Below are 15,000 nucleotides of genomic sequence, written 5' to 3'. Positions count from 1 at the left end.
AGCCCCCTCCCCGCCCCTCACCCCGTCTCCTCTCGGCACTCATCCATTCTGTCACTCTATTCCTGCCCCCCAGGACTAAAAATAACACGCTGGTATCTGCCTCAGAATAGCTTGTCTTCCCCAGCATTTATTTGTGTTATTGGTGTGAGAAAAAGGGAGTGTTTGTGTGTGTCTGTTTAACACCTGTGTGTGTGTGTGTGTGTGTGTGTGTGTGTGTGTGTGTGTGTGTGTGTGTGTGTGTGTGTGTGTGTGTGTGTGTGTGTGTGTGTGTGTGTGTGTGTGTGTGTGTGTGTGTGTGTGTGTGTGTGTGTGTAATGCATCAGTCTAGTCCAGTCCAGTCCAGTACTACCAACCTGCGCCTGCAGTTGCTGGAACGTCTTGATTCTCTTCTTGAAGCGCGAGGGCAGTACGAAGTCACAGCCCCGGGAGAGGAAGGCTAGCTCACATCTTAAATCAGGGTCCCCCGCAGTGTCTCTTTAGACTCCTTGATAAACATGACGTTGATAGGTGAGGACGAAGATGACGATAGGAGAGGAGAGGATGAAGATGACGATGATAGGAGAGGATGAAGATGACGATGAGAGAATGAAGGTGACGTTGATAGGAGAGGATGAAGATGACGATGATAGGAGAGGATGAAGGTGATGATAGGAGAGGATGAAGATGATGATAGGAGAGGATGAAGATGATGATAGGAGAGGATGAAGATGATGATAGGAAAGGATGAAGATGACAATGAGAGGATGAAGGTGACGTTGATAGGAGAAGATGAAGGTGACGATGGTTACTATATTGCATCCGTTTCTTAGGTAGCGGTTCAAGTTCAAAGCTGATTCAAATTCCCAGCTGGTGATTGTGGAGGGTGCAGCAAAACCCCCTGAGAGCCAGATGAACCCCAGACCGGCCCTGGTGTAGAATTACAGACAGGACTACTAGACAACCAACAGTTCCATGGAGTCTACAGTCTATCTACAGACCACAGCTCTATAATTCTCTCTTCTTTTCAGTTGTTCACTCTCTCCATGCAATGGATTCCAGCTTTCTATTTATTTTCTCCAAAGTATTTGATTCTCTCCATTCTGTCCAACGGAACGAGGGATGCTTCCTTTCACGTATCCAGGAGAACAGATTGAAGGAGACAAGAACAAAAAGAGTAACAGAATATATCGGAAAAGAAAAGAGTCCCCCAAGAGAAGAAAATGAGTCCACAGAGAAACGAAGGAAGATCCAACTGGACAGTGTTCCAGGTCGGTTCTGAGTCCACCTGCAGCTAGCTGGTTCTCACTCCATGTCTGCTAGCCTCACACACACACACACACTCAAACTCACACTCTTTTCTCAATCAAACTTCCTGTTGCTTCACTTCCACAGAAACACTCTCTAATATTGACAAATACTGTCGACCCCCACTCAGACACACCTATATTTTCTCTCTCTCTCTCAGGGTTGAGTCTGTAGCTTATCCGTGCGTGTGCGCTGATATTATCCGTGTGTTAGCTCCTAGCGTATCTTGTAAAAGCATAGCGGCGGGCCAGCCGGTGGCTATACGTGGCCCAACAGTGTGCTTCTCTCTGGGGTATAAAAGTTCCTGTCTCCCCTGTGGTTCTCTGGTTCTACGGTATAGTCCTTCTGTAGCCTGTCGCTCTGAGAATCAAACTGAGAGACCAACTCTGGGAAATATGAGACAGGCCGAGGTCTGGCTGCGACACACACACACACACACACACACACACACACACACACACACCGGCTGTCCTGAGCTAAAGGGTAGGGCGGGGGGTTTGGTTTGGTCGTGTTGCATATCTGTGTGTTCCCCACTCCCCTGCCCCCATCCCCTAGCATCACTGGCTAAAGTTAGCCTCAACAGTATTCTGGATGTTCTGCGTGAAGTCTGGACTGGAGGATCGCTCAGCCCCATCTAGTGGCCGTGGCTGTGTATTACCAGGAATCCTCAATGCTGGTCTACAGTGCGACTGTATGTTGAGCCTGTCAACCAGTGCCCAGTCTACTAACCAAATGGTAAAACCTCTGTGGCTACTGGCCACGCCAGGTGCAGCGGAGTTACAGGTAGACCAGAAGGCTGCACGGGGAGAGTCTCACAATCTATAACAGGGGTGACCAATCCTCTTACTACAGAGCTACAGGGCGTGCAGGGCTTTGTTACAGCCCTGCTCTAACACACCTGATTCAGCTTATCAATGTCCTGATGAACCCCTTACTAACAGAATCAGGTATGTTAGGGCAGGGCTGGAACTAAACGCTGCAGGAAGTTGGAGGAGATGATTGTTGACACGTACCAGTTGGTAGTAGAACTGAACAGTGCTACAGCTGACAGGAGGGGAGAGAGTTACGACAGGAACATCAGACACGCTCGACATGAAGTGAATAATCCCACCGTGTGTGTGTGTGTGTGTGTGTGTGTGTGTGTGTGTGTGTGTGTGTGTGTGTGTGTACGACACAAACCCTCAGTGAGGGAGTCACCCACGCACGCACACACACACACACACACACACACACACACACACACACACACACACACACACACACACACACACACACACACACACACACACACACACACACACACACACACACACACACACACACACACACACACTGCCACCTCCAAGAGCTGGAGAAGTTCTAATACTTGTAAATAGCACAGTAAGTCTCTCTCTTTGCCTGCATGATTTAAAATGCACATTGTCTCAATGGTTCTGTGGCTCACACGACTTTGTTGTGGTTTTCTGTTGCAACTGCTCAGTGCTATTATTAGTAGCTCGGTCCACCATCAGCATAGCGTTTTTATGTAGCTAAACGGTGCTGGCAGTGGAATCATGCTAAAAGCTATCTGCTATTTGTGACAGCTAAAATGTGGGTTGGTTGTTCCTAAAGCACCCCTGCACTTGGTGAGTCATAAATCTCAGCGATAAGCGCAGATGAGTGTGTGTGTGTGTGTGTGTGTGTGTGTGTGTGTGTGTGTGTGTGTGTGTGTGTGTGTGTGTGTGTGTGTGCGTGCGTGTGTGTGTGTGTGTGTGTGTGTGTGTGTGTGTGTGTGTAAGCGGACCCTGAACAGATGTCATTGACCCAGCTGCGTGCTCTTTTCCTCGCTGACCAACTGACAGGCTTCTCCTCTCTTCCCGTCTCTCTTCCGCTAACCTCCTTCTCTCCTCCCCTAACCTCTTCTTCTTTTCCTTTGTCTTTTTGTAAAGGAGTGGGGCAGTACAGAATTAGAGAGAAAAGAGGAGAAAAGAGAGCGCTGTAATAGCAGTGGATTGGAGTCCATGCTGCAGTGGTATTTGTGAACCAGAGGTAGCGACTTAAACCGGTCCGCTAGACTGACCCTAGGCCTTGTCCTCCCCTCTCCTGCCCTCCCTTTTCCTCTACCCTTCTCTTATCGCTTTCCGCCCCCTCCTCTCTCCCCTCTCCTCCTCACTTCTCTCCTCCCCTCTCCTGGTCTCTTCTCCCCTCCCCTCTCCTCCTCTCTTCTCCCCTCTCCTCCTCTCTTCTCTCCTCCTCTCCTCCCTCTCTCTCCTCTTTTCCCTCTCCCTCCCCTCCCCTACTCCTCTCTTCTCCCCTCTCCTCCCTCTCTTCTCTCCTCCCCTCCCCCTCTCTTCTCCCTTCCCTCTCCTCCTCTCTTCTCCCTCACCCTCCTCCTCTCTTCTCCCTCCTCTCCCTCCCCTCTTCTCCCTCCTCCTCCTCTCTTCTCACCTCCCCTCCTCTCTTCTCCCCCCCTCGCCTCTCTCTCCCCCTCTCTCCTCCTCTCTTCTCCCCCCCCTCCTCTGTTCTCGCCTCCCCTCTCCTCCTCTCTTCTTTCCTCCCCTCTCCTCCTCTCTACTCCCCTCCCCTCCTCTGTTCTCCCCTCCCCTCTCCTCCTCTCTTCTCTCCTCCCCTCTCCTCCTCTCTTCTCCCCTCTCCTCCTCTCTTCTTGCCTCCCCTCTCCTCCTCTCTTCTCTCATCCCCTCTCCTCCTCTCTTCTCCCCTCTCCTCCTCTCTCCTCCCCTCTCCTGCCCTCCCTTTTCCTCTACCCTCCTCTTATCGCTTTCCGCCGCTCCTCTCTTCTCCCCTCCCCTCTCCTCCTCTCTTCTCCCCTCCCCTCTCCTCCTCTCTTCTCCCCTCTCCTCCTCTCTTCTCCCCTCCCCTCTCCTCCTCTCTTCTCCCCTCCCCTCCTCTCTTCTCGCCTCCCCCTCCTCCTCTCTTCTCTCCTCCCCTCTCCTCCTCTCTTCTCCCCTCTCCTCCTCTCTTCTCGCCTCCCCTCTCCTCCTGTCTTCTCTCCTCCCCTCTCCTCCTCTCTTCTCCCCTCTCCTCCTCTCTTCTCGCCTCCCCCTCTCCCTCCTCTCTTCTCCCCTCCCCTCTCCTCCCCTCTCTTCTCCCCGCCCTCTCCTCCTCTCTTCTCCCCTCCCCTCTCCTCCCTCTCCCCTTCTCCCTCCCCCGCACCTCTCCTCCTCTCTTCTCCCCCCCTCTCCTCCTCTCTTCTCCCCCTCCCTCTCCTCCTCTCTTCTCCCCCTCCCCTCCTCTCTTCTCGCCTCCCCCTCCCTCCTCTCTTCTCTCCTCCCCTCTCCTCCTCTCTTCTCCCCCTCTCCTCCTCTCTTCTCGCCTCCCCTCTCCTCCTGTCTTCTCTCCCCCTCCCCTCCCTCCTCTCTTCTCCCCTCTCCTCCTCTCTTCTCGCCTCCCCTCTCCTCCTCTCTTCTCGCCTCCGCTCTCCTCCTCTCTTCTCTCCTCCCCTCTCCTGCCCTCCCTTTTCCTCTACCCTCCTCTTATCGCTTTCCGCCCCTCCTCTCTTCTCCCCTCGCCTCTCCTTCTCTCTTCTCCCCTCCCCTCTCCTCCTCTCTTCCCCCCTCGCCTCTCCTCCTCTCTTCTCCCCTCCCCTCCTCTGTTCTCGCCTCCCCTCTCCTCCTCTCTTCTCTCCTCCCCTCCCCTCTCCTCCTCTCTTCTCCCCTCTCCTCCTCTCTTCTCCCCTCCCCTCTCCTCCTCTCTTCTCCCCTCACCTCTCCTCCTCTCTTCTCCCCTCACCTCTCCTCCTCTCTTCTCCCCTCTCCTCCTCTCTTCTCGCCTCCCCTCTCCTCTCTTCTCTCCTCCCCTCTCCTCCTCTCTTCTCCCCTCTCCTCCTCTCTTCTCGCCTCCCCTCCCCTCCTCTCTTCTCTCCTCACCTCTCCTCCTCTCTTCTCCCCTCTCCTCCTCTCTTCTCCCCTCCCCTCTCCTCCTCTCTTCTCCCCTCCCCTCTCCTCCTCTCTTCTCGCCTCCGCTCTCCTCCTCTCTTCTCCCCTCCCCTCTCCTGCCCTCCCTTTTCCTCTACCCTCCTCTTATCGCTTTCTGCCCCTCCTCTCTTCTCTCCTCCCCTCTCCTCCTCTCTTCTCCCCTCTCCTCCTCTCTTCTCCCCTCTCCTCCTCTCTTCTCCCCTCCCCTCTCCTCCTCTCTTCTCTCCTCCCCTCTCCTCCTCTCTTCTCCCCTCTCCTCCTCTCTTCTTGCCTCCCCTCTCCCCCTCTCTTCTCTCCTCCCCTCTCCTCCTCTCTTCTCCCCTCTCCTCCCCTCACCTCTCCTCCTCTCTTCTCCCCTCCCCTCTCCTCTTCTCTTCTCTCCTCCCCTCTCCTCCTCTCTTCTCCCTTCTCCTCCTCTCTTCTCGCCTCCCCTCTCCTCCTCTCTTCTCCCCTCACCTCTCCTCCTCTTTTCTCTCCTCCCCTCTCCTCCTCTCTTCTCCCCTCTCCTCCTCTCTTCTCGCCTCCCCTCTCCTCCTCTCTTCTCGCCTCCCCTCTCCTCCCCTCACCTCTCCTCCTCTCTTCTCCCCTCCCATCTCCTCCCCTCTCCTCCTCTCTTCTCCCCTCCCCTCTCTTCCTCTCTTCTCCCCTCCCCTCTCCTCCTCTCTTCTCGCCGCCACTCTCCTCCTCTCTTCTCTCCTCCCCTCTCCTGCCCTCCCTTTTCCTCTACCCTCTTCTTATCGCTTTCCGCCCCCTCCTCTCTCCTTCCCTCCCCTCTCCTCCTCTCTTCTCTCCTCCCCTAATCTCTTCACTTTTAAGTAAACAATTACTAACAAGTTGTTATTCTTCAATATTTCAGAGAAAGGTCAACAAACCTTCAACACATGCTACCTTCCCTTATCCACTAGCGATAGCTAGTGCATTAGCTGGAAGTACTTCGTTATTGACGTGTGGTGTAAGAAGAGTGTTATAATTAAGTTGGACTGGCTTGAACACTCAAATCAACAACAGTTGGATACTTGTTTTCACAACACATTTATGAAAGTGCCATAAAATGAACTGCCAGTGTTACTGTGATGTCCTTTATTGTTGTCAAATGGTACAAGGGGTTGGCTTAACTCTATAGGCTTATTTCTGCTGCAGCAACTAGGCAGACTTCACACACACACACACACACACACACACATACTTGAAAATAGGCATGCATAAATGCCATCTCTGTGGTAACGACCCTTGGCTTGGATTGGATTCATCGGTCGGAATGTTCTTAGGGCAACCGTGCCAACAACGAGGAAACCCATTTCACATCTCTGCTCTATTCCCAGACTCACTTCCTCTCCCAACACACACACACACACACACACACACACACACACACACACACACACACACACACACACACACACACACACACACACACACACACACACACGTGCGCGCACATCCGCAGAAAAGAGGGCACTATGTGTCTGAGTTAGAAGCTGCCCAGACCCAGTAGTTAACACATAACACAGACTATTTCCTAACTATTTCAGAAACCTGCCAGATTGCACTGTAACATATATGTTCTCTCTCTCCTAGACCCACTCAGATCCAGATAAACACCTGCTCCTCCATCTCTTCTCTCCTTCTTTACCCTCCCCTGTACACCTGTAGGGCTGTAGCAGTACCCCTCTCCCCCAGCAGACCTCTTGTACTGCAGTACCCCTCTCCTCCAGCAGACCTCTTGTACTGCAGTACACCTGTCCTCCAGCAGACCTCTTGTACTGCAGTACCCCTCTCCCCCAGCAGACCTCTTGTACTGCAGTACCCCTCTCCTCCAGCAGACCTCTTGTACTGCAGTACACCTGTCCTCCAGCAGACCTCTTGTACTGCAGTACCCCTGTCCTCCAGCAGACCTCTGGTACTGCAGTACCCCTGTCCTCCAGCAGACCTCTGGTACTGCAGTACCCCTGTCCTCCAGCAGACCTCTTGTACTGAAGTACCCCTCTCCTCCAACAGATGGAGGCAGAGCTCCTAGATGAAGCAGGAGGGGGATGAAGTTGGCCCTGGTGAATGTCTCCTGTTTAACTCTGTGTGTTAACAGCAGAGTAAAACTAGATGACAGCAGAGAGCTGCAGGACACACAGACACACACACACACTTATTACAAATGTAGGAAGTTGTGTAAACAGACAATGGTTACTAAGGTGACCGGAGAGACTGTTACATGTTAATCCTTACCTCTGTGTGTGTGTGCATGTGTGTGTGTGTGCATGTGTGTGTGTGTGTGTGTGTGTGTGTGTGTGTGTAGAGGAATGTGATGTCATCAAGTGTAGTTCTTCAGATGTTGTTCTCTATTCTCTCTCTCTTTCTATGTGTGTGGTTCTGGGAAATATTGTTTGGGCAATATCCCAGCCTGCACTGGGAGTGGTGTATGATGTCACCATGGGACTGGAGGCTTCGTGTGTGTGTGTGTGTGTGTGTGTGTGTGTGTGTGTGTGTGTGTGTGTGTGTGTGTGTGTGTGTGTGTGTGTGTGTGTGTGTGTGTGTGGGTGGGTGGCTAACCTTGGAGGCTATTGTCAGTGTTGGAAACTCCTTACACACAGCAACACTGACTCCATGAGTCCAAGGTGTGTCTGTGTGTATTTTTGTGTTAGAGAGGGAAGTAGTGGGAAAGTGAGGGAGGGGGCTTCTTTCACCGCTTGGCTGGGCTTCCTGCTGTGACCTCATTTCCTGTGGAAGCATTCGGGAGCTGATGTCATTAAGTAACGGCCCCAAGACAACAACCCCCAACAACCCCTTCATCTTGTCGACCTCTTCTCTTTCTCACATGTTTTCCTTCAGCTCTATTATCTTGTGCCTGGCTTCGTCCCGAATGGCACCCTAGTGCCTAGGGCCCTAGTCAATGGAATAGGGTGCCATTTGAAATGCAGTCACTGTAGAAGGGTAGGAGGACGGTTGGCTACCCCTCATTTCTGTTCTGGGCTCCAAATGACGAGTCTGTTCTCTGCTGTCTGTTCTGCTAGTCTTGTCTTGCTCTCTGCTCTGCATTCGACTGGCTTGCCTGGCCTTGGATTCATCTGGCCTTGCCTCCTGGTCTCCATGGTGATTAATGGGAACACTCTGACAGGTGCAGAAAGGCCTATATTACTCTGTCACCAGACACACACACACACACACACACACACACACACACACACACACACACACACACACACAACACACAACACACACACACACACACACACACACACACACACACACACACACACACACACACAACACACACACACACACACAAACACACTGCCTTTGGACCCCTGTGTCGCACTTCAGTATGACTGACAGGGTAATGTTTAATTAGGACATGGGGCGGGGTTGGCACTGGGGTGTATTTGCATAATTCGCAGAGTGCCAAAGAGGCATCGGGTGTCAGAAAGTCCCACACACACACACACACACACACACACACACACACACACACACACACACACACACACACACACACACACACACACATAGCTATTCCTAAACTCAGCTGTGACCTAACAGTAGCAATGGGTCAGCCTACCCTTTGGCGACAGACACTCACACAAACACATGCACACACACACACACACACACACACACACACACACACACACACACACACACACACACACACACACACACACACACACACACACACACACACACACACACACACACACACACACACACACACACACACACACACACACACAGGTCCGTTTACACTGTGGCGACAGTGAGTCTGTTAGCAAGATGCCGTAGTAGACAGATTTAGGTCCCCATCACACCTCTATCTGTCAGCCTAGTGTGTGTGTGTGTGTGTGTGTGTGTGTGTGTGTGTGTGTGTGTGTGCGTGCGCTTGGTAACAACACCATTAACATTCCCAATGCCAACAGCCCCCACCCTCTCCTGCTGTGCTCAAATCAGCCCCTCACTCACACACACACACACACACGCACACACACACACACACCCGTTCTGCTACAACAACAGAGACTGGTCCCAAAATAACACTTCAACCAATCAGAGAGGAGAGACTGTGAGTGTACCACTTCATCTACATTCATCTCTCTCTCTCTCTCTCTCTCTCTCTCTCTCCTTGTCATCCCTCCATCTCTCTTTCCGTCTACCTCTCCTGTCTGTTGATTGACCATGCGGTGTAACCCTACTCCATGTATGTAGGCCACATACAGGGCCTTCAGAAAGTGTTCACAACCCTTGACTTTCTCCACATGTTGTTGTGTTACAGCCTGAATTTAAAATGGATTAAATTGAGATGTTGTGTCACTGGTCTAAACACATAATATACATAACATAAACACACACTAAACCCCATAATGTCAAAACAGAGTTATGTTTTCAGACATTTTTACAAATGAATTAAACATGAAAGTCATTCAGATGCTGTAGAGGATGGAAACCACTCAGGGATTTTACCATGAGGTCAATGGTGACTTGAAAACAGTTACCGGGTTTAATGGCTGTGATAGGAGAAAACTGAGGATGGATCAACAACATTGTAGTTACTCCACAATACGAAGCTAAATGACAGAGGGAAAAGAAGGAGTGAAAAGAAGGAAGCCTGAACTAAAGTAAAACTGTACAGAAATGTGGCAAAGAAATGAACGATTTGTCATCAGGACATAAAGTTATGTTTGGGGTAAATCCAAAACAACACATCACTGAGTATCACTCTTTATATTTTCAAGAATGTTGGTGAGTGCATCATATTATGGGTTTGCTTGTTATTATTAGGATAAATCAAATTAAAAAGAAACGGAATAGAGTATAATATCCTCGAGGAAAACCTGGTTCAGTCTGCTTTCCAACAGACACTGTTGACAAATTCACCTTTCAACAGGACATTAACCTAAAACACTTATCTACACTAGAGTTGTTTACCAAGACAATATTGGCCTAGTTACAGCTTTGACTTAAAATCGGCTTGAAAATCTATGGCAAGATGTGAAAATGGCTGTCTAGCAATGATTAACAACCAACTTGACAGAGCTTGAAGAATTTAAAAAATAATAATGTTCAAATATTGTACAATCCAGGTGTATAAAGCTCTTAGTGACTTACGAAGAAAGACTCACAGCTATAATCACTGCCAAAGGTGCTTCTAACATGTATTGGTGTGGATACTTATGTAAACAAGATATTTCTGTATTCAATTTACAATAAATATGCAAAAATGTCTAAAACATGTTTTCACTTTGTCATTATGTGGTATTGTGCGTAGATGGGTGAGCAAAAACGATATTTCATGCATTTCAAATTCAGGCTGTAACACAACAACATGTGGAATAAGTCAAGGGGTGTGAACACTTTCTGAAGGCACTGTATTTATGACGTTACCATGGCACCCAGCACTGACGGAACACCCAGGAACCTAAAGTACCTCCCACTTTAACATACTGACACACACACGCACACACACAAACACAGCAATAATGCTCTGTCTCCTGTGACAGCACAAAGCCCTAAACTACCCCAAACATTCCAGAGGAGAGGAGAGAGCTGGCCACCACTTTGTCTCCTCTGTCCTCCTCTCTCTGTCTCCTGTGACAGCACAAAGCCCTAAACTACCCCAAACATTCCAGAGGAGAGGAGAGAGCTGGCCACCACTTTGTCTCCTCTGTCCTCCTCTCTCTGCCTCCCTCTCTCTCTCTGCCTCCCTCTCTCTCTCTCTCTCTGCCTCCCTCTCTGTCTCCTGTGACAGCACAAAGCCCTAAACTACCCCAAGCATTCCAGAGGAGAGGAGAGAGCTGGCCACCACTTTGTCTCCTCTGTCCTCCTCTCTCTGCCTCCCTCTCTCTCTCTCTGCCTCCCTCTCTGTCTCCTGTGACAGCACAAAGCCCTAAACTACCCCAAACATTCCAGAGGAGAGGAGAGAGCTGGCCACCACTTTGTCTCCTCTGTCCTCCTCTCTCTGTCTCCTGTGACAGCACAAAGCCCTAAACTACCCCAAACATTCCAGAGGAGAGGAGAGAGCTGGCCACCACTTTGTCTCCTCTGTCCTCCTCTCTCTGCCTCCCTCTCTCTCTCTCTGCCTCCCTCTCTGTCTCCTGTGACAGCACAAAGCCCTAAACTACCCCAAACATTCCAGAGGAGAGGAGAGAGCTGGCCACCACTTTGTCTCCACATCTTCCTTTCCTCCTCTCTCTGCCTCCCTCTCTCTCTCTGCCTCCCTCTCTCTCTCTCTCTCTGCCTCCCTCTCTGTCTCCTGTGACAGCACAAAGCCCTAAACTACCCCAAGCATTCCAGAGGAGAGGAGAGAGCTGGCCACCACTTTGTCTCCTCTGTCCTCCTCTCTCTGCCTCCCTCTCTCTCTCTCTGCCTCCCTCTCTGTCTCCTGTGACAGCACAAAGCCCTAAACTACCCCAAACATTCCAGAGGAGAGGAGAGAGCTGGCCACCACTTTGTCTCCTCTGTCCTCCTCTCGCTGCCTCCCTCTCTCTCTCTGCCTCCCTCTCTGTCTCCTGTGACAGCACAAAGCCCTAAACTACCCCAAACATTCCAGAGGAGAGGAGAGAGCTGGCCACCACTTTGTCTCCTCTGTCCTCCTCTCTCTGCCTCTGTCTCTGTCTCTCTGCCTCCCTCTCTCTCTCTCTGCCTCCCTCTCTGTCTCCTGTGACAGCACAAAGCCCTAAACTACCCCAAACATTCCAGAGGAGAGGAGAGAGCTGGCCACCACTTTGTCTCCTCTGTCCTCCTCTCTCTGCCTCCCTCTCTCTCTCTCTGCCTCCCTCTCTCTCTCTCTGCCTCCCTCTCTCTCTCTGCCTCTGTCTCTGTCTCTCTGCCTCCCTCTCTCTCTCTCTGCCTCCCTCTCTCTCTCTCTGCCTCCCTCTCTCTCTCTCTCTGCCTCCCTGTCTCTCTCTCTGCCTCCCTCTCTGTCTCTGCCTCCCTCCCTGTCTCTGCCTCCCTCACTGTCTCTGCCTCCCTCACTGTCTCTGCCTCCCTCCCTGTCTCTGCCTCCCTCCCTGTCTCTGCCTCCCTCTCTCTCTCTCTGCCTCCCTCTCTGTCTCTGCCTCCCTCTCTCTCTCTCTGCCTCCCTCTCTGTCACTGCCTCCCTCCCTGTCTCTGCCTCCCTCCCTGTCTCTGCCTCCCACCCTGTCTCTGCCTCCCTCCCTGTCTCTGCCTCCCTCCCTGTCTGTCTCTGCCTCCCTCCCTGTCTCTGCCTCCCACCCTGTCTCTGCCTCCCTCCCTGTCTCTGCCTCCCTCACTGTCTCTGCCTCCCTCCCTGTCTCTGCCTCCCACCCTGTCTCTGCCTCCCTCCCTGTCTGTCTTTGCCTCCCTCCCTGTCTCTGCCTCCCTCCCTGTCTCTGCCTCCCACCATGTCTCTGCCTCCCTCACTGTCTCTGCCTCTCTAACTCTCTGCATGCCTCCTTCTGTCTCTTACGCTCTCTCTGTCCCTCTCTCTCTGCCTCACTCTCTCTCTCTGCCTCCCTCTCCCTTAATCTATTTCTGTCTCTCTCAGCTAACACATATACACATATCCAACCAACAATACATCTCTCAACTAGAACACATAGAAGGTAGTCTCCTTCAGCAGCAATAGTATTAGAGGAAGAGGCAGGTAGACCTGACTAATAGAAGTCTGACAGCCTGACACACACACACACACACACACACACACACACACACACACACACACACACACACACACACACACACACACACACACACACACACACACACACACACACACACACACACATCAGTCAGGGGTACTCACTCTGATCACCTCGGGCGTCTGCTGGATGAGCAGCGTCGAGCCGATGTCTCTCAGGGCAACCACATCGCTAGGGGCAATCGGGTGTCTCACGGCAACAGGAGGAGCAGCGATGGTTGCAACAGGTGCCTCTCCAGGTGTGTGTGTAGGGGGCGGGACAGGGGAGAGGACAGGTGTTACAGCCGGTGGAGGGGTGGCCGTGGTGGTAAGTACCGCTGTCAGGTTAGCTACAGGAGGATGTTCACGTCTAGCGGCTGCTTCTGAAGGTGTGGGTATGACTGTAGGGGGTGGAACAGGTGTGGGTATGACTGTAGGGGGTGGAACAGGTGTGGGTACGACTGTAGGGGGTGGAACAGGTGTGGGTACGACTGTAGGGGGTGGAACAGGTGTGGGTACGACTGTAGGGGGTGGAACAGGTGTGGGTACGACTGTAGGGGGTGGAACAGGTGTGGGTACGACTGTAGGGGGTGGAACAGGTGTGGGTAGGGCAGAAGGTATAGCATGGTCTGTAGCGACAGATTCTGCTAGGGTTGTGTGGACAGGGACAGGTGTGGGAGCTGAAGAGACAGGTAGAGCTGTAGGAACAGCACCAGATGTAGGTCTGGGTGCAGGCGTGGATACAGCACCAGATGTAGGTCTGGGTGCAGGCGTGGATACAGCACCAGATGTAGGTCTGGGTGCAGGCGTGGATACAGCACCAGATGTAGGTCTGGGTGCAGGCGTGGATACAGGTCCATCTGTAGGTAAAGACACAGTTCAGTTCACATACATAGAAAGAAGAACCTTGCAACATATACACAATACCGTAAATAGGAATAGATGGACACGGACAGTCACCTTGCCCAGCGGGTGGAGATCCAGGTAGTTTGGCCTGCGTCAGAGTGTCAGTCTTGGCTGCAGTAGCCAGAGTGTCCTGTAGGAGTCTCATCACCTCCTTCTCTTTGCTCTGAGCCCCAGTCTTCCCAGTGTTCCCAGGACTACCCCCAGAGTCCACCAGTTCCTGGGCAAAGCTCTCAATGCTCTCCAGGATCCTCAGCAGCAGGGCCCTGTCCTCCTCATCTCCCAGCCCCACCACGCTGCCCTCTGCCTGGGGGAGAGGAGCAGGCAAGCTGGGGGTCGACCTAGTGGCCTGGGCGTTAGCGGTTAGGTGGCTAACAGGAACAGGCCTTTGAGCCTGGGGGTTGATTTGGGTTTGTGTCTGGAGAGAGGGTTGTGTTTGTGTGGAGGTGTTCCCCTGTCCTGTCCCCCTCTGTCTGGTCTTAACGGGGAGAGGGGGCTCCGCCTCTCTCTCTCCCTCTCTGACTCGGTCTCTCTCCCGACCCATGCTCTGCGACAGACACTCCAAGTCCATCAGAAGCCTGTCGATGTCATCGTCTCTATGAGTGACAGGAGGGGTGTGTTCGGAGGTTGGGGGGCAGGTGAGGTCTTCACCAGCAGACTGGAGTGTGTGTGTAACGTGTACGTGTGACAGATTGGGGCTGAGATGTGTGTGCGCGGAGCTGGGGGGTGTGTGTGGACTAAAAGCTGTCCCGTTCCGACTGTGAGTGTGTGTGAGACTTCTGGTCGGTGTGTGTGAGTGTGTGTGTCTGGAAGCCCTGTTCAGCCCCCTTCCCAGGTCTGCATCCTCCTCAATGAAGAGAGCCTCCATGGGGGAGATGGACGGAGTGTGTGTGCACTCTGACGGAGTGTGCGTTTGCGATGAAGGTGTGTGTGCCTGGGATGGAGGGGTAGAAATGGACAACGTGTGTGTGTGCGGTGAGGGAGAGTGTGTGTGTGACAGAGTGTGTGTGTGCGGTGAGGGAGAGTGTGTGTGTGACAGAGTGTGTGTGTGCGGTGAGGGAGTGTATGTGTGTGACAGAGTGTGTGTGTGTGACAGAGTGTGTGTGTGTGACAGAGTGTGTGTGTGTGACAGAGTGTGTGTGTGCTGCAGCCCGTTGGTCTGAACCTCATGTCTCCCTGCTGTCTCAGGCGTAGTGGACAAAGAGAGAGAAGAGTCTGGAGCGAGTGACGAGGGTGGCAGTATATCCCTGCTCTTGGGTAAGGGAGGGTTCTGAACAA

At 52.3% G+C, this 15,000-nt stretch overlaps 1 protein-coding gene across 1 annotated transcript in view; it reads right to left on the bottom strand.

Annotated features, from left to right (window-relative positions):
- The window catches only part of LOC135543397 (serine/threonine-protein phosphatase 2A regulatory subunit B'' subunit alpha-like), a 58,809-nt gene that overhangs the window by 11,779 nt on the left and 32,030 nt on the right, over nucleotides 1-15,000 (bottom strand). Inside the window, 2 exon segments of the mRNA XM_064970609.1 lie at nucleotides 12,946-13,679; nucleotides 13,780-15,000. The exon segment at nucleotides 13,780-15,000 is cut by the window's right edge and continues 2,317 nt beyond it. Coding sequence (XP_064826681.1) covers nucleotides 12,946-13,679; nucleotides 13,780-15,000 — 1,955 coding nt within the window.

This window comes from Oncorhynchus masou, chromosome 7, assembly GCF_036934945.1.
Source record: "Oncorhynchus masou masou isolate Uvic2021 chromosome 7, UVic_Omas_1.1, whole genome shotgun sequence".
Lineage (NCBI taxonomy): Eukaryota > Metazoa > Chordata > Actinopteri > Salmoniformes > Salmonidae > Oncorhynchus > Oncorhynchus masou.
The sequence above is the reverse complement of the archived record's forward strand: the minus strand, read 5'-3'. Positions and strand labels throughout refer to the sequence as shown.